The sequence below is a fragment of the Trichosurus vulpecula genome, chromosome 8 (assembly GCF_011100635.1).
Source record: "Trichosurus vulpecula isolate mTriVul1 chromosome 8, mTriVul1.pri, whole genome shotgun sequence".
In the NCBI taxonomy this organism is placed as follows: domain Eukaryota; kingdom Metazoa; phylum Chordata; class Mammalia; order Diprotodontia; family Phalangeridae; genus Trichosurus; species Trichosurus vulpecula.
Window position 1 is genome coordinate 100,972,803 of NC_050580.1, and position 22,896 is coordinate 100,995,698.

Consider the following 22,896-nt stretch of genomic DNA (forward strand, 5'->3'; position numbering starts at 1 on the left):
CCACAAATCCACTCTAGAGCATCCATAACAAGGAGTTACCCATCCTCTAACTTTCTCACATGCGCTGGGATAGATATCTCTTTTCTTTGAGTTCTTCTAACTCTTACTTCCTTGACAATTCAGCCTCAAGATAAACGGTCTTATGTTATTTTTAATGATTCCTTGTGTTTGAGTCTTGCCTCTTCCTCTCTGTGGTAAGCTCTGTGAGGGCAAAGATTACTTTCTGTGTTTCCTTCTATCCACCACAGTCTCTACCTTGACATGACCTGGGCCAGGTATCTGTGTGCCAAAGATGACTCCCAAATTACCTTTTCTTTTCATTTTAATTAATATCTTTTATTTTTGTGCCACCTTCATTTCCAAATAAACTCGTTCTCTTCTCCTCCCCAGATAGCCGTTTCTTGTAACAAAGAGCAACAGAGAAGAGGTGGCAAGCAATACAATAAAACTAGCCAAAGCATCAACTAAATCTGAAAGCATATGCAATATCCTACACTTACAGACCCCCATCCTTGAAAAGAAGGAAAGGATGCACATTTCACAAACATTTTCAAGGGTATATGAGTTGGTAGCTTACCATATAGTCCTACTCCTTGCTGCCTTTGAAAACCAACCAGCATTTACCACCTTGATCTCTATAGGTCTACAATCCTGCCTGCCCCCAATAGGGTTCTTGGTCAAGTTTCTACTTTCCTTTCCCTTTAAACACTTGAGATAGACAGGGCTTGGAACTTTGGAGCACCACTTTTTAAAGTTCGCTTAACTCCAAGCTGAAAGAGTTGTCTACACTTGGTAACCCTACTTACTCATCATTCCCGGCAATCTGACTTCTGGTCTGTTCTGATCACTCTACAGCAATTACTTTTTCTAAGTTCACTAATCACCAAATCCAATGACCCTTTTCCCTGTTGATGGCACCACCATCTCCCCAGTAATCCAGACTAAAAACTCCTCTTTGATTCTTCTCTCCCTCCCCCACCCAATCCAATCACTCATCAAAAGTCCTGCCCTTTCCACTTCTAAAATATCTTTCATATTTCCTCCTTTCTACTTCCACTGCCCCCAGGATAGTTCAGGTGTTACCACCTCTTGCCTGGTACTGTAAGGCTTCCTAACTGGTCTCCCTCCCTCAAGTTTCTCCACCACCCAACTTCTCTTCTGTATTTCTGCCAAAATAATCTTCTCAAAGCATGTGTTTGATGACACCACTCAAATCTTTATTGGCTTCCTGATACTTTGGGGATAAATATAAACTCTGTAGCCTGATTTTCAAGGCTCTCCACAGCCTGGCACCAACTTACCTTTCCGCCTTTGTTTCACTGTTCTTGCCTTTGATTCTTACTACCTGTGTCCTTGGGTAAGTCACTTAAGTTCCTTGGGCCTCAGCTTCCTCATCTATAAAAGTGAGAGGGTAGGACTAAATGGCCCTGAGCTCCCCGCCATCTCTCATCTATGCTCCTACGATCTTCTTCAAGCATTCCCCATTCTGGCCAAATTGGACCACTGACTCTTCCCCAGTTCACCTCACCTTGTGTCCTTCTCCTGGGACACAAGACAGAAATTTAGATATGAAGAAACCTTAGAAATTGTCTACTCTAATGACCTATTTTATAGATGAGGAAACTAAAGCATAGGGAGGTGAAGAGATGTGCCCAATGTCACAGAGCCAGGACTTAGACCAGAGTCTTTTGACTCCAAATCCATTGTTCTTTCTATTATTTCCTGCTGCTTCTGCTACCATACTGTCCATCACGCCGGAAATGGACTCCTTCACAGTCCCCCTCCTGAAGTCCCCTTCCTTTGAGGCCCAGTACAGGTGCCTCCTCCATCAACAGGAGCCTTTCCCTTCTCGAGTCTCTTGGGGGCATCTCCATTTGATCTTTCCTACACACTTACTCATTTTCTAACTTGAGGGGTAGTATGGCTACGAGAAATAGAGATGGCTTTAGAGTCAGCAAGAGTTGAGCTCAGGTTCTGTCCCTAATGCATATTAACTATATAAACTGCGGTGAGCTGCTCATCTTCCCAGTGATTCCAAACAACTTTCCAAGACTGGGTTGTAGAGTAGTCATTGATGTATACTGGTAGAGGAGATTTTCTCACCAGGAGCCCCCTACACCAACACAAGTCAAGACCAATTTGTGTAGCAGTTTTAGAGACAATTTGGCAGTTGTTAGAGTGCTGAGCATATCCAGCCTCTGACACTAGAGATGGGACGTTGGACAAATTACTTTAATATGTATTACTTTAGGCAACTCCATAAGACTTTTGTACTGTCTTTTTTTTCCTTTTAAATGTATTTATTTTTAGTTTACAACAATTCAGTTCCACAAGCTTTTGAGTTCCAAATTTTGTCCCTTCAGCGTGTACTAGCTGTGTGACCTTGGGCAAGTCACTTAACCCCAATTGCCCTGCCAGAAAAGAAAACAAACAAACAAATAACCAATGGAATGAAACATGAGAATGAAGAAACCAAACAAAAAAGAGAGAGAGAGCAACTAGTTTACTTCAATCTGCATTCAGACTCCATAATTCTTTCTCTGGATGTGGATAGCTTTTTCCATCATGAGTCTTTTGAAATTATCTTAGAATCTTGCATTGCTGGGAAGAGCCAAGTCTATTGAAATTATTCACCTCACATTGTACTGTCCTAAACCAGGGAGGATTAACCAGCCTTTGGTGGAAAATCTCTATTGGTTTCTGAGTCTCATCTTCCATGACTATTATCTCCTTGAAGGCATGGGCTGTGTCCAATATCACTTTTGCATCCTTAGGGTCTCACACAATGTCTTCCACATAGTAAGTACTAAATAAAAGTTGTTGAATGTGACCAACAAGGAGTATATACCTGAGGCACATAAGCCTGGAATGAGTTCAGATGAATGGTAGGAGGAGAGGAGAGAACCTTCTGTGATTCACTAAACAGAAGCTAAGATGTGACAGTTAAAGGATCTTTGCAGGGGGCAGTCCTCTCCACCCTTCCTCAGACCATGCCGAGCCAAGGACTGTCTGTTCCATGCAGTGCAGGCACATTTCAAACTGGTAAGCCAATGTGAAGAAATGTCATATTTGCACATGGATGAGGAACAAGATCAAGAGGTCAGAGTCAACAACCCTGAATGGTTGGGCTGTCCCTCTTCATAGTCAGTGCCATGACAAACCTTCTCCTTTTTCTTCATTCCTGCTAGCCCATCCCCTCCTCAACTACAAGTTTAGCCTGTATCTGAGTCCAGGACCAATTCAGGCCTGGGAAGGAGAGATAGGAGAGATCTAAAGATCTGTAGGTTCAATAGTTCAAAGGCTCAGTACCAAACCAGCTTGGCTGCTGGCTCTCTAATCTTCTACTTCATTTTCATTGACTGAGCTCTCACCATTGGAATCAAATCCTTACTTTCTGCCTTAGTCCCATGACCTGGGTTCCTATATTGACCTATGTTTAAATCTTTGCCTTGATACTCTGTGCCATGTACCAATTCTTGTAGGACTATGATATTACTTGACTCTGGTCCCTTCTGTCATGGACAGGATGAGCCCTAACCACAAGTCTTGCTGCCCCATGCTTACCTAGATTTCCTCCTGCAGCCAGCTGGCTACCAGCCTCCAGGACTCCCCTTATCTATTCTAACTTTTTCAAGCTCACGGCTGGGGCCTTACCAGATTACTCTGGGGTTAGTATTGTTTTAGGTTCTATCTTCACTCTGGCCTTTCTCATGACCACACCTTGGTTCTAAGAGATAACTAGGCATGTTGCTAACATTGCTAACAATCTGTTTGACCAAAAACCTACTCCCCTCCCCATGAAATTCCTCTCTATTCATGCCCCTCCTTAAAAACCTTCCTGAGATTTAAAGCACTCACTTAAAGGTGCCTTCCAATTCTAAGATTCTATATATTGACCAAAGAGGAGTGGCACATTAACCAGGTAATAAATTAGTATGGATCAGGGCAACTGCTTTAATGAACTCATAGACATTCATTGTTTTTTCAGCTTGGAGCACAGGGTAAGTGCTAATGAGAGTAAGTGGTGGGAAGAGTAGGAAGAAGGTTCCAAGAACTAGGCATTCATTCAATCAATTAGTAAGTATCTGAAGCTGGATTTATCATCATCATCATCACCATCATCGTCATCATCACCATCACCCATCATGACCATAATGTGTCTGAATACAAGTCTTCCTGGCTCTCGGTCCAGCACTCAAGGAATCCCGAAGCAGCCAGAGCTCACTGAATGCCGGGCATCAATAGGCTTCCTCAGCTTACCCACTTTGACGGGGCCAGCCCTCCTGGGTGGTTCTAACGTTTTGCAAGTCCTCAGCTTTGAGAGGAACAAACTTCCGTTCGAAGGGGAGAATGTTAAAATTAGGCAGCACTTTAGGGACCCTGTGGTCCAGCATCCTTAATTGACAAATGAGGAAACCGAGTCCCAGAAAGAAGCGGTGGCACGCCAGGAATCGACTCCAGGCCTCCTGACTATCAGCCGCTGCTGCCCACGGTCTCCAGTCCAGCGGGCCTGCTTCCTCCGGCCGAGCCGGCCCCGATGCTATCTTTCCCAAGGTCAGCAGGGGGCAGGCTTGTCCTTCCCAGGAAGGAGGACACTGACGCCCGAAGCTAAATTCAGACAAAAGCGGAGCCTGCAGACTCCGGGCTCGGCTTCACCTCCTCTGATTTCCTCCGCAGCCAGACATCGGTGCCTGCTGTTCTCAAGGAAACCGAAATCGCCGAATCCCGTAGGCGCACCCAGGGTTGCGTTTCAAGGGCGTTCAGGGAGGAGGCAGATGGATCACTCTGGACTTTTCATCTACAAACTGATGAAGGGAAGCGGAGAAAGGAGCAAAGCTCGGCCTCCGAATAACTTTTGACGGGCGTGCTGAGCACCCCTCTCTCTGTGCCAACCGCAGGAGGCACGAGCTGGCCAGTGAAGCAGGGCTGCCGGGCGTTTGTGCTTCAGTGCCCGGAGCATCGCGGCTAACGGCAGGAGCCCTGTGTATGCCACCGAGGGACCACCAGTGTGCTCTGGAGCAAGTCGTTAAACACCACTCTGAGCCCCGGTTTCCTCGTCTGTAAAATGGGAATGCTAATAACTTCTGGTATTCTTGTGAGAATCCAATGACCTAATGCGGGTAAAACGCCCTGCCAACCTTAACGTGCCACATACATGTTAGCCATTATTCAAACAGAAAGTGTTATTGAAACACGGACATTTGTTATACTGTGCACATGTGGATATGGAACCGGGTGCCCGAAATTTCTGGTGTTCATCTGGAGGTCTGGCACAGAGCAGACAAACTCTTCTTCACCTATTTTAGTTATATTTTCTCAATTTAGAGATAGAACTATTTAACCTCCTCCTCCTCCACCACCACCACCTCCATCCCATGAATGAAGGGAAGAAACAAGCATTTATTAAATGCCTACTAGGTGCCTCATAATAACCCTTAGAAGTAGGTGCTATTTTACAGCAGAAGAAACTGAGGCAGACTGAGGTAACTTGACTTGCCCAGGGCCACACAGCTAATAAATGTCAAAGGCTAGATTTGAACCTGGGACTTCCTGACTTCCTGACTCCAGTCCTCTATTCACTGCACCCTTAGCCATTGCTATGGGAAATGATCTAGCATTGCCAGGAGCAAGAACCTGCTTTGAAGTTAGGAAGATCTGGGTTCAAATCCTGCCTCCGAGACATACACATTTTTTGACAGTGGGCAAGTCATTTAACCTCTCATTGCCCTTGGTCAACTCCTAAACATTATATGTTGCAGACAGTTTGACAAGCTACACCATGAGTTCCCTACTTCCATGAAGTCATAGGACTGCACCCATAATATTAAATGACATTTATGGAGACAAATCATTTTCACACCTGTTCTGTGATCTGGCCTTGATTTGAGGCAGATAGCGTAAGTAGAATTATTCCCAATTGATTGAGAAGGAAACCACAGCACAGAGGCATGTTCCCAGAATTCACTAGCTAGTAAGTAGATGCTGCAGCAAAATTTGATCTCAGATCTTCTGAATCCACATCCTTGTTCTTTTTCTTTTTTTTGGAGGGTGGAAGGCAGGGCAATTGGGGTTAAGTGACTTGCCCAAGGTCACATGGCTAGTAAGTGTGCCAAGTGTCCAAGGCCGGATTTGAACTCAGGTCCTCCTGATTTCAGGGCCAGTACTCTACTCACTGTGCCACCCAGCTGCCTTGTCTGTGCTCTTTCTGCCTTGGTAGGATGGGCGATGGTGAGTTGTATAAATACAGAAAGAGCTTGGCTTATAAAAAGGAGTGAGAGATGTGACCTTGGACAAGTCTCTTCACAGCCTTGTCTCAGTGTTCTCAACTGCAAAACGTTCTAATGCTAGGTTAGTATGATCCTACGAAAGAAATTTCCATGAGAGAAAATGATGGGGCATTGATTGGACTGAATATAAAGGTCATTTCGATTCAATTCAATACATGGCAGTTAAGCGTTTATTACGTATTAGCTACTGATGTTGTTTGTCCTTCATTTTCAAAAAGGACCAGTGACATCACTGGGTGATGACTTGACTTGCTTGGGAATTTGATTTAAGCGAGGCAGAATCACAGAAAGTCATCAGCCTTGCTCTCCCTCTCTTTGAGTTATCAAAATCTAAAAGACAGGTGACAGCCAGGGATTCGGTGGATGACCTCGGTGTCTTCAATGTCTGACTAAGCTCTAAATGCATCTGCTTCAGCTGCCTTCATGGCTGTTGGAACAAATTGCTCTCACATGCCCATTCAGAAAAGTCTTCACATGTTGAGGTAGAAGCCCCCTAATTCACAGACAGGTTTGAGGCCTCTGTCTTAGTGTCTGTGGCCTCCGTCCTGGTTTAGCCTGTCTCCCAAGGTGGTTTATCAGGGTGTGACCACTTGGAATGCCACAGCTTCTTGGAGTCATGGATGAGAGTTGGGTGGCAGGTGGACATCAAAGGTGAAGGTGGATGAACAGCCCGGAAGAGGGTTGGGCAAGTCCTCACACCAGAGGTGCTAGTCCTCCCTGAACACCCCATGGGTACCGAGTATACAAATACAGAAAAGAAGCTAGTGGCCATCAAGGACATTACATTCAGTGGGATGGGTACAATGTTGATGTATGAGTAAATACAAAGCCGGTTGAGACTGGAGAGAGAACTAACAAAAAGAGGAGATCAGAAAAGGTTTCTTGTCCTAGAATGCGGTATTTTACTTAGCTAATGATTGAAGAGAAGGACTTGGGGAAGTAGAGATGAGGAAATACATTATCAGGCATGGAGAACAGTTTGTGCAAATGTGCAGAGTCTAGAGATAGAATTTCAAGTTTGAAGAACAGCTAGTGGTGCCTGGATGGTGGTTTGATCAATGGAGATAGGCAGTTTTGGAGAAAGGCCAGGTCCAGAGAGAAAGATGATGAGTTTCATTTTAGGCACGTTGAGTTGTTGCTGCTGATGTAATGTTCAGGTGGAGATGTCGAGCAGGCAGTTGGCTATGTGAGATGAGACTTAGGGGAGACATGATGACTTGGTTCGCTGATTTGGGAGTCATGGGCATAGAAAGCTTAACTCTCATTGACAAATGGAGGAAGAAGAGAAGACCCAGGACAAAGTCTTGGGGGACCCTCATAGATTCAGGGGCTAAAACATGGACCATAGCATTACAGCTTGAAAGATGGAAGGGGCTTTTGAGATTGTCTATTCCAACTACCTCATTTTACAGTTGAGGAAACTGAGGCCCAGAGAAGTTTAGTGTCTTGCCCAAGATTATGAAGGAAATTAAAGGATGAGGCAAGTTTTGAATACAGGGCCTCAGACTCCAAATTGAGCACACTTTCTTTTGCACCACAGATGATGAACAAGTAAAGAAAACAAAAAGAAGTCCAAGTAGGTCATTTTTCTTTACATATTGGGCCAAAATCTGACTCTTCTGCAGCTTCCACGTGTTACTCCCAATTCTGCCTTCTGGGGCACACCAGACAAACCTAACCCCTCCTTCATGAGATCCCTGCAAGGACATGAAGACAGCTTTCGTTTCCCCCCAGGCCAATTCAGCTTGTCCAATTTAAATGTCCCCATTTCCTGCACCCATAACTCATTGCCAGAGCAGGGGGCAGTAAGGTGGTCACCAACTTACACTTGAGTCTATGCTTCTTTTCATGTAGCCTATGACACCAATAGCTTTTTATGACTGTCACCTTGCACTGGTGACATGTTAGGCTTACTGACCTCGAAAAATCCCAGGTCTATTTACCTTCCCCATCCTGTCATGATTCAATTGATGGTTTTTTTTTTTCTTTTTAAATCTAAGTGAAAGTTTTCACATTCGTCCCTAATCAATTTGATCTTAGAATTTGCCCGTTGTTTTTAGATTTTTGAGAACTTTTTGGAAGCAGATTCTCTCCTCTAATGTATTATGCTAGCCCCCATAACTTCATACCATTCACACGTTAGATAAGAATGCTTTATCTTTGCTTGATATGGCCTCATTATTGTTTAGTTGTTTTGAGTTGGGTCAGTTGTGACCCTTTTTTGCGGGGGGGGGGGGTGGTGGAGGCGGTTCTTGGCAAAGATACCGGAGTGGTTTGCCACTTCGTCTTCCAGTTCATTTCGTAGATGAGGAAACTGAGGCCAACAGAGTTAAGTGATTTGCCCAGGGTCACACAGCTAGTAAGTGTCTGAGGCTGTCTTCCTGACTCCAGGTGCAGCCCCTATCCCAAGCCCTATCTGCCTTAACCAAATGAGATATTGATAAGGTGCTTAGCACAGTGCCTGAATCATAGATACAAATGCTTATTCCCTCCATCCCATCAATGCATTCACCTAAGCCATCAATAATAATAACAATGGGGCAGCTAGATGGAACAATGAATAGAGCACTGCACTTGGAATCAGGAAGCCTCATATTCATGAGTTCAAATTCAGCTTCAGACACTTACTAGCTGTGTGATCCTAGGCAAGTCACTTAACCCTATTTGCCTCAGTTTCCTCCTCTGCAAAATGAGCTGGAGAAGGAAATAGCAAACCACTCCAGTATCTTTGCCAAGAAAACCTTAAAATGGGGTCAACAAAGAGTTGGACATAACTGAAAAACAACTCAACAACACTGATAATGATAATTCAACATTGAGTTCACATAGCACTCCAGGATTGACAAACTGCTCTATATTGACCTCATTTGGTCTTTATAGTAACCCTATCAGAAGTCAAATGTCAAAGGGCTTAATGCATCCTGGGAAATGGATGATGAACCTATATCATTCCATGTCTTCTTTAAAGGATTTGGTGGGGAATGGCTTAGTCTTAATAGAAGCTACAAAAGCCAAAAAGAAACATGCTACCCTTCAAATCTGGAGCACATGCTAGTGACCTCAGTAAATGTGGTGACATATCATCTTTAACTTCAAACAATCCCAACTGCATGGAGCGGTCTGATAGATGCCTGGGCTGGTTAATTTAGGAGATTGCAGTAATGTTAATGGAGCCAAAGTCATCAGTTCAATTCCCATATAAGCCAAAGAAAAACTCTATTCCATGGCTACAAATTATCCTCTAACTATTGGCTAGTTGACTCTCCAGTGAATGCTGTGGGCCTAAATTTCCAATGGCCTAGTATGAATTCCCACTCCTGGAAAACCAACCTGAAAGCTTAGAGCTGCTTTTGGTGACTCAGATGAAAGTAGATTGAAGAACACGGCCACCACAAGGCATGTAGAATGTTGAGTGTGATAGAATCTTAGGGAAAATGTTCTGGGTTGTATTTATATGAGTTGTTCCCATCACTAACACAAGTACTACAGGGGGTCTAAAACCCTATATTTAGTGCTGACAATATGAGTATTACCATCGAACTTAAAAGCTTATATAGCCCCATTAAGTCTTTCTCTCTTACAACAAATCTATGACTTGCTTTTCCATTCTACCTCAACTACACACAGGGACGGTAATACCTGTAAGAGTTCCACTTCTATGTTTGATGACTCTGGATTTCTGTGTGTCCACAGTCATTTATCTTTCCCTCACTCTCTGGTCTTTGCTCCTTCTAAATATGTTCTTTATCCAAACTGTGACTTCCAGTCCTGAAGTTCTTCAGGTACCAGGTCATTCCCCCTATGCTGACAATAGCTTTCTCCATTCCCAATCTCAACCCCCTGGTGAACCAGTTCAACTATACCCTTGAATTTCTTGTTCTCTTGTCCTATTACTGATCATGCCCTGCCAGACTCCAACCTCAGATTATTCCAATTATCCACCTCCTTCACTCCTACACCCATGTTGCTGGAGGAAATCACAAAACTACAAAGACTAAACTGACCACAAATTTATTCCAGTAATGTCAATTGGGCCCTCACTGCACCAGAACCACTCCTCCCTTAAGGAATTCTAATCTTATTGATCACAGAAGCTGTTCCAATGTTCTTTTCTCTCCTCAAACCTCCTGTAGCATTCTCTTCCCTCACTCTCTCAGCTGAATATATTGCTTCATATTTCACTGCCCCCCCCAATTTAGACAATTCACCAAGAGCTTCTTCTTCTTCTTCCCTTCTCCTCATCTCACATCTCTCTGTAATTCTCAAATCTCTGATGATAAGGAGGACCATCTGCTTGTCAAGAACAACTCCTTCCCACTTGCCTTAATTCTATATCCTCCTGTCTTCTCCAGAAGATTGTCTCCACCATCATCCACATTCTCTCTAATTTTCAATTATTCTCTATCTCCTGCTGCTTATAAACACATTTAAGTCTTCCCCTGACTAAAAAGAAGAAAAACAAAATACAACTCACTAAGTCCTACCATGCCCACCAACTATTGTTCCTTACCTCTTCTCCCCTCTTCAGCTAAATGCCTTGGAAAAACTCTCTTGGGGTAGCTAGGTGGCACAGTGAGTAGAGCACCGGCCCTGGAGTCAGAAGAACTTGAATTCAAATCCGGCCTCAGACACTTACTAGCTGTGTGATGAAAAATGCTATCCATCCCCAGAGAAAGAATTGATGGTGTCTGAATATAGATTGAAGCAAACTTTTTAAATTTCTTTGTTTTTCTTGAGTTTTTTTGTCTGTTTTCTTTCACAACATGACTAATATGGAAATGTGTTTTGCATGACTATACATGTATAAGCTATGTCAAATTGCTTGCTTTCTCAATGAGGGGGGTAGGGAGGGAGGAAGGGGAGAATTTGGAGCTCAAAGTTTTAAAAATGAATGTTAAAAATTGTTTTTACATGTAATTGGGGGAAAATATAATACTAAACAGAATTTTTTTTAATTTAAAAGATGAAAGAAGAAAGAAAAAAAAATTATACATGGTACCTCCACTTCCTCTCCTCTCATTCTCCTAAACCCTCAGCAATCTGACTCCCTACCTTAGCATTCAATGGAAACTGCCATTTTCAAGGCTCCAATGATCTCTTTACTGGAAATCTAATGGCCTTTTCTTTGATCCTCATTCCTCTTAACTTCTCTGCAGCACTGGATGCACTTGAATACCTTGTTCTGGATATTTGCTCCTCTCTAGGTTTTGGTGACTCAGCTTTTTATTGGTTCTCCTCCTCCTTGAATGATCAATCGTTCCTTCTCACTCTCCTTTGATAGATCTTTATCCATCTCACACCCACTAACTGTGGCGATTCCCCAAGGCTCTATCCTAGGTCCTCTTCTTTTCCCTTACTCTCTCACTTGGTGAGTTCATCAGCCTTCATGGGTTTAATTACTATCTCTGTTCAGATGACTGCCAGATCTATCTATCTATCTATCTATCTATCTATCTATCTATCTATCTGTCTGTCTGTCTATCTATCTATATTCAGTTTTAGTCTCTTTACTGAGTTTCAGCCTTGCATCTTCAATTTCCTATTAGCCAATTTGAAATATATGTTCCAGAGGCATCTCAAACTCAATATGTCTAAAATAGAATTCATTATCTTTCCAGCTAAACTCACCCCTCTTCTGGATTTCTCTGTTACCAATAAGAGTAGTAACATCCTTCTAGGCATCCAGGTTTGAAACCTTGCTTTCATCCTCAACTCCTCCCTTTTGTTCACCACACTTATCCAGTCAATTGCCAATCATTGTAACTTCTTTCTCTATAATATCTCTCAAATTCATCCCTCCTCTTCACTTACATACCTCTACTTTAGTTCAGGCCTTTATCACTTCTCACCTGGACTACTGAAATAGTCTTTGATCTGACTCCCTTCCTCAAGTCTCCCCCTTCTCCAATCCATTATCTGCTTAGGTACCAAAGCGATTTTCAAAATGTAGTTCAAGAAACTCCAATAGCTTCCCATTACCACTAGAAGCAAATACAAGCTCCTCTGCCATTCAAAGCTCTTTACAAACTTTTCTACATTTCCAGCCATATTGGCCTATCTACTGTTCCCCACACAATGCTCCATCTCCTCAAGCCTAGAATAATCTGTCCTACCTTCTGATTCTTAGAATCCCTGCCTTCTTTTAAGACTCAGCCAAAATGCCACCTCCTATGGAAAGCCTGTCATCTCCCCAGCTGCTAGTGCCTTCCCGCCTAAGGCTACTTTCTATCTATTATATACTTTCTTTTATGTATTCGTTTATGCAATGTGTTATTTTCACTCATTCAATTATAAACTTCTCGAGCACAGGGACTATTTCTGCTTTTGTTTTGTACAAGGCACCCAAAAGTCTTATTGCAGCAAGGCATAGTTTGGGGACCCCCTGTTTACCCAGCGCTAAGCATACTGCCTAGCACATAATCAAGTCTTGCTGACTAATTATAGGGATCATCAGATTTATCCAGAGTCACACAATTAGTTAAGTGTCTGAGGCCAGATTCGAACTTGAGAAGATGAGTCTTTCTGACTCCAGGCCTGTCACTCTATGCACTGCACTGCCTAGCTGCCCAGCTAGTTTCTCAACTAGCTCTCTAATAATAAAAGTTGATGATTAGATGGTACTTAGAAATTTTCACTTTACGTACATTCTCATATGAGATTTCCACCAACCCTTTGAGATAGCTACTGCTGGGGTCATTATCATTTCCCATTTTACGGATGAAGGAACTGGAGCCTAGAGAATTGAAGTGACTCACATCCCTGATAAGTATCAGAGGCATGTTTGAAACCAGGGCTCCTTCATATCAAGTACAACACTCTCTAACCTTTCACTAACCAGTGGTATGACCTTGGCCAAGTCACTTAACTTCGTTTCTCACTTTCCCTACCTAGCCAATGTTGATAACGAGACATGCTCTCCCACCTCACTAGGGATAGAGAGGACTAAATGAGATAATGGTTTTGAAAAATTGCAAAGCATTATACAAATGTGAATTGTTCTTGCAATGGGTCAGTAATAATAAAACTAATACTAATAAATAAGGGATCCCACAAGTATTCTATATTACTGTTATTCAGGCCATTACACGGGTAAGTCAAGATCTGTGTGTAAACAAATTTTTAATTTGAATCTCTATACCTAGCACCTCCTTAGGGACAGATCCAAAGGCCATTCATTGAATACAGAGCAGATTGGGGAGATAAATCATCATCTTAGGCACAGTAACTTATGATACCATCTGAATAACTCAGCCATCAACTAACAGTGTCTATATGGGGTTCTTAGATTGATCTTTTTGACTGATCAATATAGACAAACAAACCATTAGTTCAGACAAATAACTAATCACTTCGGTCTAACAACCTGTTTGCTTTAAAAAAGAAAAAACCTAATTGACAGCTGTTTGTCTCACTTGGTTTAACCACAGAATATTAGAGCTGGAAGGAACCACCCCATTAATTTTCATATGAGGCCCAGAGAGGCAAGTGATTTCCCCAAAGTCACATGGCAAGCCATTGTTTTGGTATTGCAAAGATGTAGTCAACTGTTTTCAGGAAAGGGAATCTGTGCTGGGTCTAACTCTATGCCCCAAATGAGTCAGAGTCAATAGAAGGCATTTTTTTTTGTTATGTCAAAGTGAATGTACTTTGTTCTTTGTCTTGGGCCTGCCTGTTGCCCCCAATGCTAGTTTTTGGAATGTCAACAAAGCCTCTACCTAGAGGAGCGTTCTTCTGTGCAATCTGATTTCTCTTTTTGGAAGGCTAAGCAAACAATTGGATGAGTTATGACTGAGAGCTAGTTCAGCACCAAATGTATTTTGGGGACTTGTTCGTTGGGTGATGATCACGTCACATGACCCTTCATTCGCGTCCACCATGATCCCCTTCTCCTGCCCCCCTCTTCATTTTTTTTTCTTCCCTGGGATTCTTGCCAAGTCCTAAGCCAGGAAACCTTGTTATATTAATTATGAAGAAAAACATGTTTTATTAAAAAACCCGGCTGCTGAATATTCTGTCATGCTGTTTCCCTGTGACAGCAGAATTGCTTTTGCATTTTAGACACCCTAATGAATTTTAAATATAAATACATATCTGGGCCGAGGCACACTAACACACGCGCATGTGCGTACACACACACACACACACACACACACACACACATGCATACACATCCGATTTTCCACGACCCCATTTCCATAACTATTGGCTTATGCTGCCAAAGTAAATGAAGTAAATGAATCAATCCACCATTTATGGCCAGTTAGAAAAAAAAAGTCCTAAGAGGTTTCAGTGAAATTCAGCCCCTCATCCTACCATAAAGCTTTTCATCTGAATTAGAGGAAAGAATTCATCATGGACCAGAGTTCTTGGCATAAGCCAGAAACAGGCACTGAAACTGACTCACAGATGGAGAGCTATAAGGGACCATGCAAGTCCTCTAGTTCAATCTTTTCCTTTTATAGACGAGATAATGAAGGTTCAGAGTGGACACAGAGGTGCCAGGTCTTCTGACTTCAGCTTCTACTGGGTCTCGCTCATTGTCTCCTACGAGGGTAGATGTTCTTCTAGGATGTGTTTGGTTTTTTTCTCTGTCAGAGGTCCTCTTGCTGTCTTGTGGCTGGTGTGGATTTATGGTATGTGAATAAATGAAAATTCTGTGGTGCCATGGAAATGAATGGAACCCCTTCCCTGGTCCATTAAAAGCCACCTGAGTGCCTCAAGAGCTCAATGCACAAGCTAGCTCAACATACCACACATAACCACGTATGTGGACATATTTAATTACTCTCTACACAAATATTTCTCAGGCTGTTTAGGTAACAGTTTCTTCAAGGACTCAGCGTGGACCTCTTTCTCTGGGGAACACTGTTCAGATATGTTGTAGAGGGTTTGGGATGGATTAGATGACCTCTGAGGTCCTTTCCAATTCTGATATTTGAGAATTTCAAAAGCTAAGAAATCAAAGGCACCTTTGGTGTTGTAGGGAAAAGAAAACCAACAAAAAGAGTAGCAAGATGAGAGCAAGAGAACTTTGTCACTAGTCCTAACTCTGTCACCAATTCCTGGGATGATGGAGCTCCATACACTTCCTTTATTTGGCCCTCAGCTTCCTCTACTCTAAAGTGAGGAAAGGGGTGGGACTAGATAGTCTTGACTAGATCAGAGATTCCTAACCTTTTTTTGGCGGTCTGGTGGAACCTATAGAACCTTCTCAGAATAACGTTTTTAAATGCTTAAAACATAACACAGAAAACAAAAAAAATCAATTATACCAAAACACAGTTCTCAAAATATTAAAAAACCGTAACAAATAAATAAGCTCAGAGACCTCAAGTTAAGAACCCCACTGCTCTCTAAGTTCTTTCCTAGCCCTAAAAGTTTGATGAGTTTAACTATCGCAAATGAGGATATTTGTTATAATTCTCTGAGAGGACATTTCTTCATTGTTGACATGTGAGGAATTCTAAAAATATGATTCTTGCTCTTCTATTTAAAAACCACTTGATTCCCTCTCTTTAGATGGAAAGATATGTATCCTAAAATTGTCAAGATCCAGAGACAAACACATCGACAAGTGTTAGACCTAATAGACACTGTATTCTTAATGGCTGCCTGCAGTCAAGAATTAGTTTTTTGTTATATAGAGATTTTGGTTGTAGTGGAATTTTTAGTTGCTGAGTTTGGTTTAAATTGAAATAGTGCCCTTGACACCACTAATTATAACATCAGCCCCTTATGTTCATGTAGCATTTTATATGCGTGAGATTATGGATCCATAGAAGCATAAGTTTACATGTTATTTCATTTAATTCTCATAACATCTATTGAGTAGGCCATGCAACTGACCTCCATTTTCAAAATGGAGGCTCATAGTCTTTCAGTGACTTACCTAAGAGCACATGGTTACTGAATGACATCAGCTGAGAGTCAAACTTAGATCTGACTCTAAGCCCAATATAATTTCTCCTATACCAAATTGTTTCTTCTTGCCATTCAATGCTACCTAGCGAGTAAGCCTAAACCTTATACTTCCTTATCTGTGAAAGGGAATATAATATAATATGTAAAATCCTGGGCTGAGAAGCAAAAAACAAAACAAAACTGGGTTCAAATTCCATCTTTGACATTTCTGTCTCTGTGACCCTGGGCAAGTAGCCTCTATGAGCCTCTGTTTTCTCGTCTGTAAAATGGGTGCAGCGATATCTATGGACCTCCTTCACAGGGACATTAAGTTCAGATGTAGATTTGATCTCAGAGGTCACCAAGTCCGGCGCCTTCATTTTACAGATGAGGAAGCGTCTAAGGGTGGGATTAAGAACCCAGTCTCGCTGACTCCCAAGTCCAGCATTCTGTCTACTACATCACACAACCTTCCTTAGCATTTGCAAATTTGAAAATGCTATATAAACGTCAGTCATTGTTATGATCTTTTGGCACAGTGGGACACTTTTACCCACCGCAGTTTGAGCTAGCAATGGGATTGTGCTCCCGGGGGGCAATGTGGGCAGGAAGGAATCACATCCTGATGTGCAGACATCCGAAACCTGCTCCCTTGGTGAAGAGCAGGTGGATACAATGGACAGGAAACAACTAGTCTGATAATTATCTGATCCATCCGGGGCAAGAAAGACAGGCCAGGTGGATGTTTCCCCTACGATGGGTTGCTGGTCTCCCCTCTCCCAGACTTCAGGGATAATTGGCCACTTTCTCTTTCCCTTCGGCCTGCTGAATGAAATCTGTGTGCTTTACCACCTGTCTGGCGCGCATATGGACTAAGAGGCCCTTCTGAAGACCACAAGCCTCTCTTTGGAACTGACTAAGCTCATTGCCTGAAGGAGACTTTCTCATATTTTCTTTTATCCATTATTGACTTATAATTTCATCGCTAACCCTAAAAAGTCGCTAGGGTTTGCAAGAAGAGATTCTTCTGGTCCATTAGCTTTGTAGGAACTTCAAACAGAGACTCCTGCCTCCTCCTCTCCTGAAAATTTTAGGATGTGATTCTTCCCATCCCTGGCTCTCCCAGGCAGTACCTCATATGCCTTGCTGGAACAATTTCCACTACCTCTCTCTGTAGACTTTTGGTATTTCGGCTGGGTCTCAGCCACAGACAATCAACAAGCCTGCAAACTATTTAGATTGCTTGATAATCATCTGTAATTGCAAAGACCACATATGTGCAAAAGATAATTTTAAAAGAAAACCCCTTTGGGGAATGAGTCATAGGCAGCTTATTGGCTGGCTAAGGTGTCTGAGAGTGCAGAGTACAGGAAAAGGTGGGGGGGGGGATTGCTATTTGAAAAGAAAACAAAGCTCTAATCAGGAGAACTTGGATTCCAATCTGGCTCCTGAAGAAATAGCTGCACCCATCAAATGATATAATGGATGAGAAAAGGCTTTGAAAAGTAGAAAGCACTATATAAACATTTTTATTGGAGTGGGTTTTTTTTAATCTCCCTCCTTCCATCCTTTCCCTTACTCCACCCCCACTCTGAAAAAAGGATAGAATTATCTGAATTTTGTGGGGAAGCTGCCTTCATGCTAAGCATTTTAAGCAATTCTCAATGGTACTTAATTTCTTTGGATCCACAGTTTCTTCTTCTGTAAAATGAAAGGGTTGTAGTACATGACCTCTAAGATCGCCTTCCAGCTCTAAAATTATGTATGCGCTCGTGTTCCCCACCCAAGTGCTCCTTAATAGGGGACAACTACATAGGAAACTGAATTTCCAGTCTCATCTATTTCTCAAAGCTGAAGGCCTTTTCCCAGATGTCCACTGGGGCCAAATTAGATAAATCCTTGGACACATAGACAGCATAGATATCTCCTGCCATATGCTATTTAAAGAGCACCCGGGCAGAGATATTATAGCATTATATATGGCATATATTATATAATAATATATTATTATATGTAACAATTTTATACATATACATATATCTATCTATCTATATATATATATATATGTATATATATATATATATTACTTGTAGGATCATAGACTTTAGAGCTAGAAGGGGCCTCACACATCATCCAGTCCAGAAATCTGGCAAGCTGCCCATGGGCCAGATCCAGCACTGCCTGCTTTAGTACTACCCACAAGCTAAGAGTGGTTTTAACATTTTTTAAAATAAAGTTTTGTTGTATTTTAAAATGTAAAATCATGCTTAACTCTGGTTGTACAAAAGCAAGGAAGGAGCCAGATTTAGCCTTTGGGTCATTGTTTACCTAACCCTGAACTAATCCAGCCATTTCATTTGTAAAGGAAATAAGAGTCTGGAGAAATCAACCCAGTCGCCCGATTTACACAGGCAGCAAATGGTGGAATTGGAATTCTAATTCCAGATTCTGATTCTAAATCCAATATTCTACACTCCTATTTTCACTCCAACATCTATGGGTTCTTCCTTAGGTACTGAACCATACCTTTGAACTCACCCTAATAACCGTGGTGAATTGCAGTAATGATAAAGCGGGGGAAGAAAAGAACTCCTTCCTTCCCCCCCAAAAATTGTTCACATCTGAAGGCTTTAGACTAGAATTTATTATTCTATAGTATTCCCAAATGAAACCTTAGTAAGGGATCTTTCTCTTGCTGAGTTGTAGAAAGACAACTGGCTCTGGAATCATCAGAACTATATGCAAACCCCAGCTTTGCCACCCCCCCTATGACTTAGGCTGAGTCACTCGATCTCATCCAGAAAATAGGGAAGGGGTAGGTTAGATGGTCTCTAAGGTCTCTTCCTACTACAGAATCCAAGAATTTAGAAGACAAATTAGATTTTAGTAATTATTTTATCAATTTCTGTGGATATGGCTAGTCAGCTATCGGTAACTTTAAGACATTTTTGATTTAATGATAAAATCATAGAGTGGGAAGAAACCATAGAGAAAATCTAGCACAGACTTCTCATTTTACAGATAAGGAAACCAAAGGCCACAGATGGCAAGAGGTTTACTGGAGGTCAACATCAAATTTTAATGCCCTTCTTCAAATGTCAATCAATCAATAATATTAAAACTAATACTTGGGCCTGTCACCACAAACACTGAATTGATTATACTTAGTAACTTTCTCTAGTCCACTGACCACAATTATTTGAAAAGATACTTACCCCGAAGGCTCCATGCCCCACCAAGATCACTAGAGGAAGAGTTCGAAGACCAAAAGCCCAGGTAGTCATCTTTACTACAGTGTCTTTCAGAAGTTAACAAGATCTCTTTTGCTGTCTATACTTTTGGGGGAAGAAAGGGAATCTACTGGCAATTTGGGAACAAATGAATAGGATGCAAATTATTAACTAGGCATCAAATACTGTTTAATGTTTTGCAAGCCAACTATCTTGATTAAACAAATGTGACTGATGGGTTGGGCTGAGTCATAGAACTCTTTTTGCCCAAGGAGAATTAGAGTAGAAAGAGAAAGCCACCAAGTGGATGAGGTCTCTGGGCCTGTATATGGGTCCACGGCCACCATATGGCCCCTGAAGTTTACCATGAAGGCCAGTTAGTTTAACTCATAGCAGAGACAATGAGATAAAAGGCAACCAATACTGGAAGGGTCTATGCAAGGCGTCCTTGCCTCTGCTGATTTGTCCTGAATATTAATGGGGTCCTGATTCATCAAATCTCAAACAGAATTAAGGTATGGATGGGCCTCTAATAACATCGTGCTTTATATTCATGAAAGATAAATGAAAGGATGCAAAACTGCTATTGACAAACATTGATTATGAACACTTTGAAGTGGTGCCAGGACTACCCTGTCAGCTTTAAAAGTTTTCTTTAAAATCTCATTACGTAAGGATTTTACTTTTTAATTATTTTTTTTTCTGCTGTCTTTGATCAGTCAAAAATGTAGCTCATATTTAGGGACAACTCTTTCCCCATGTGCTTTATCTAGTTACATTCTTTATGAGCTGAACTATTTAAAGTAGCCGGTACCTACTAAGTGCTGGCTCTTTTGTCTGAATTGTCTTCTTAAATAAGGCATCGTTTCAACTCATATAAACACCTCATTTCCCTATGCTAAGTGGTCACCAGGGTTTTATGACTACTGCAAAAGCCCCCATAGCTCAGGGAGTTCCCCACATCTGAGTTCTAAATCCAAGCTTCAAACTCCTTCTGTTGCCTGAGGCAACCTGCTTCTCTGAATCTGGTACATACCTCTCTCCCCACACCGGCCTTTATTTTTATTCCACACACGTGCCTTGGAAAACAGTGGCTGTTTAGGGTGCCTGACTGCAGATGGGAATCTGACCGGTGTGAGGGGACATTTTCTTTCCCCAATTAGTCCTTAGGATGGGGTGGGGGAGAGGGAAACTCAGAATTTTGTTGGGGGCATTTCTTGTCAGTGTACATTGCATTGAGCAGCCTGGACCAGCTCCCCAGTTTTCTCCTGCATCTTCAGACAAGCACAGAGCGAAGAAGACTGCCCCCCCCCAACCCTGCTAGGAGCTAAAGGCCAAGAGTCCCAACTGGTGATTCAATGCAGTTATACTCAAAAACTCACATAACCTGAACTGGAAGTATATCAGAGGCTGTCTTGTTTAACTCATACTAGGCAAAGAATTCTTTCTGCAGCATCTTGATAAAAGGTCATCCAGACTTTGGGAGAAGATTTCCTGTAATAAAAAGCGGAGAGTAATTGCTAAGAAGTTATAAAGAGGCAGAACTGGGATTAATGTAAGAAAAACTTTCCTATTGAGCAGAGTTATCCCCAAATGGAACAGAATGCCTAAGGAGGTAGTGGGCTTCCCTCCCTTCATTGAACATCATTGTCCCACAGAGTATGCTGGGTATATTTTAGAAGGAATTCTTGGCCATGTGCCTTCTAGCACTCATATTCTGCAATTCTGTTATTCTGTGAATCTGCCATAAGACCTCCTGGGGCAGCTCATATCCTACTTTTGGATAGCTCTAACAATTAGAGAACTTTTCCTACCATTGAGCCCAAATCTACCTCTACAATTTCTACAAATTGCTCCAATTTTGTTCCCTCTGGGGCAAAGCAGAAAAAATCTTCCACGTGACAGTATTTTAAATCCTTGGTGACAGCTATCTTGTCCCCCCAGCTCTCCCCTTCCCCCACTAAGTCATCTCTTCTGCAGGCTAAACATCCCCAGTTTCTTCCACTGGTGCTTTTATTGTCCTTGATTGATTGGCTCAAGTCTCCTCACCCTTGTACAGATCTACACTTCAGCTTGTAATAGTCCTTCCTAAAATGTAGGACCCAGAGTTGATCATGCTGCCTACACTCATCTTCTGTTGTAGGCAAACTTACTGTCCCTTGATATGAAGCTCCTTTTCACACCTTCTTTATTTTTCATGTTTATCCTTCCCTTGGAATGACATCCCATTCTCCCCCACCGGTCTCCTCCAGCCTCTACTTATCAAAATCCTATTCATCTTTCAAGGACCAGTTGAAAAGTTTTTTCAGCCTCCCATAGCATTTAGTATATTCAAGAGAACCATAGAATTCCAACAGGTAGTGATGAAACCAAAAGAAAGAAAAATAAATCCAGGCAAGATGAAAACTTTTGCTACTATCAGGCTCCTAGTTTAGAAGATGCCTCCTCTGTACCAACCCCATCCACCCTTGGAAGTTATTGATTTAAAAAAAAAAAAGAAAAGAAAGGGAAGAGTTGAAAGAAGAAAAAAAAATTTGTAAGAGATCAGCGTGGTAAGGAGGAATTTGTCTGTTGCTGTGCTCAATATAAATATGACATATTTATGCAATTTTTTAGAACGTCAGTTCATAAAGGCCACGGGTCATACCAAAAGCATATTAGAACTAAAAACTAAACAAAGTTATGTTTATAGCAATTTTAAATTTATTTGTACCAATTTACCCATCAAATTCAAAAAAGAAAGATTAACAGTAATACATGAAAAATAAAACAAAAATATAATAACAGTAGTGGACTTCAACACATAAACGTTAGAATATGAAAAAATCAATCAGTAAGAATTCACTAAGCACCTACTATGTGTCAGACACTGTGTTAGGTACTGGAGATACAAAGACAAAAATGAAATGGATTAAATAAAAATAATAACAATAAGAAATCACAAATCTCAACTGCTTACTAAATAAATTGTAATTAGCCCCCCAATTACTTAGAATATATTTTGTACTGTTTGTGTACGCATGATCATTCCCTCACCTCAACCCCCACCTCCCAGTAGAATGTAATCTTCTTGAGAGTAATGACTCTTCATTTTTGTCTATACATTTCTAGTGCTTAGCACAGTTCCTAACACATAATTGGTACATGATGAATGCTCAGAATGAATTGTCAAGTAGCAGGGAAGAAGAATTAGCAAATCCAAAAGTCCTTACTGTGAAAAATAATCGTATGTTAGACTAAAAACATAAGCTACAAGACTTGATCACAAGCATTTGCACAGGAACGTTAACTCAGTCTAGTTCACAGGTATGAAATAAAAGCATGTCTGTGGAAATCAAAACATTTTAATTTATTAATGGGCATGAGTAATACTAATGATGGCAAAAACATTTAACTTTTTAAAAATTCAAATGGTTAACCTTGACAAAAGAAAGATATTCAACTAATTTACTGACTGACCAATGCTTGGCACAGTGCCT

General features: G+C 41.6%; 1 protein-coding gene across 2 annotated transcripts in view; it reads right to left on the minus strand.

Annotated features, from left to right (window-relative positions):
• HABP2 (hyaluronan binding protein 2) overlaps positions 1 to 19,543 on the minus strand; it is a 54,065-nt gene extending 34,522 nt beyond the window's left edge. For both annotated transcript variants that reach the window (XM_036735945.1, XM_036735944.1), the window contains exon 1: positions 19,403 to 19,543. In XM_036735945.1, the coding sequence (XP_036591840.1) occupies positions 19,403 to 19,471 (69 nt within the window). In that variant the 5' untranslated portion in view covers positions 19,472 to 19,543. The remainder of the gene's footprint in view (positions 1 to 19,402) is intronic.
• Positions 19,544 to 22,896: the final 3,353 nt, after the last annotated feature.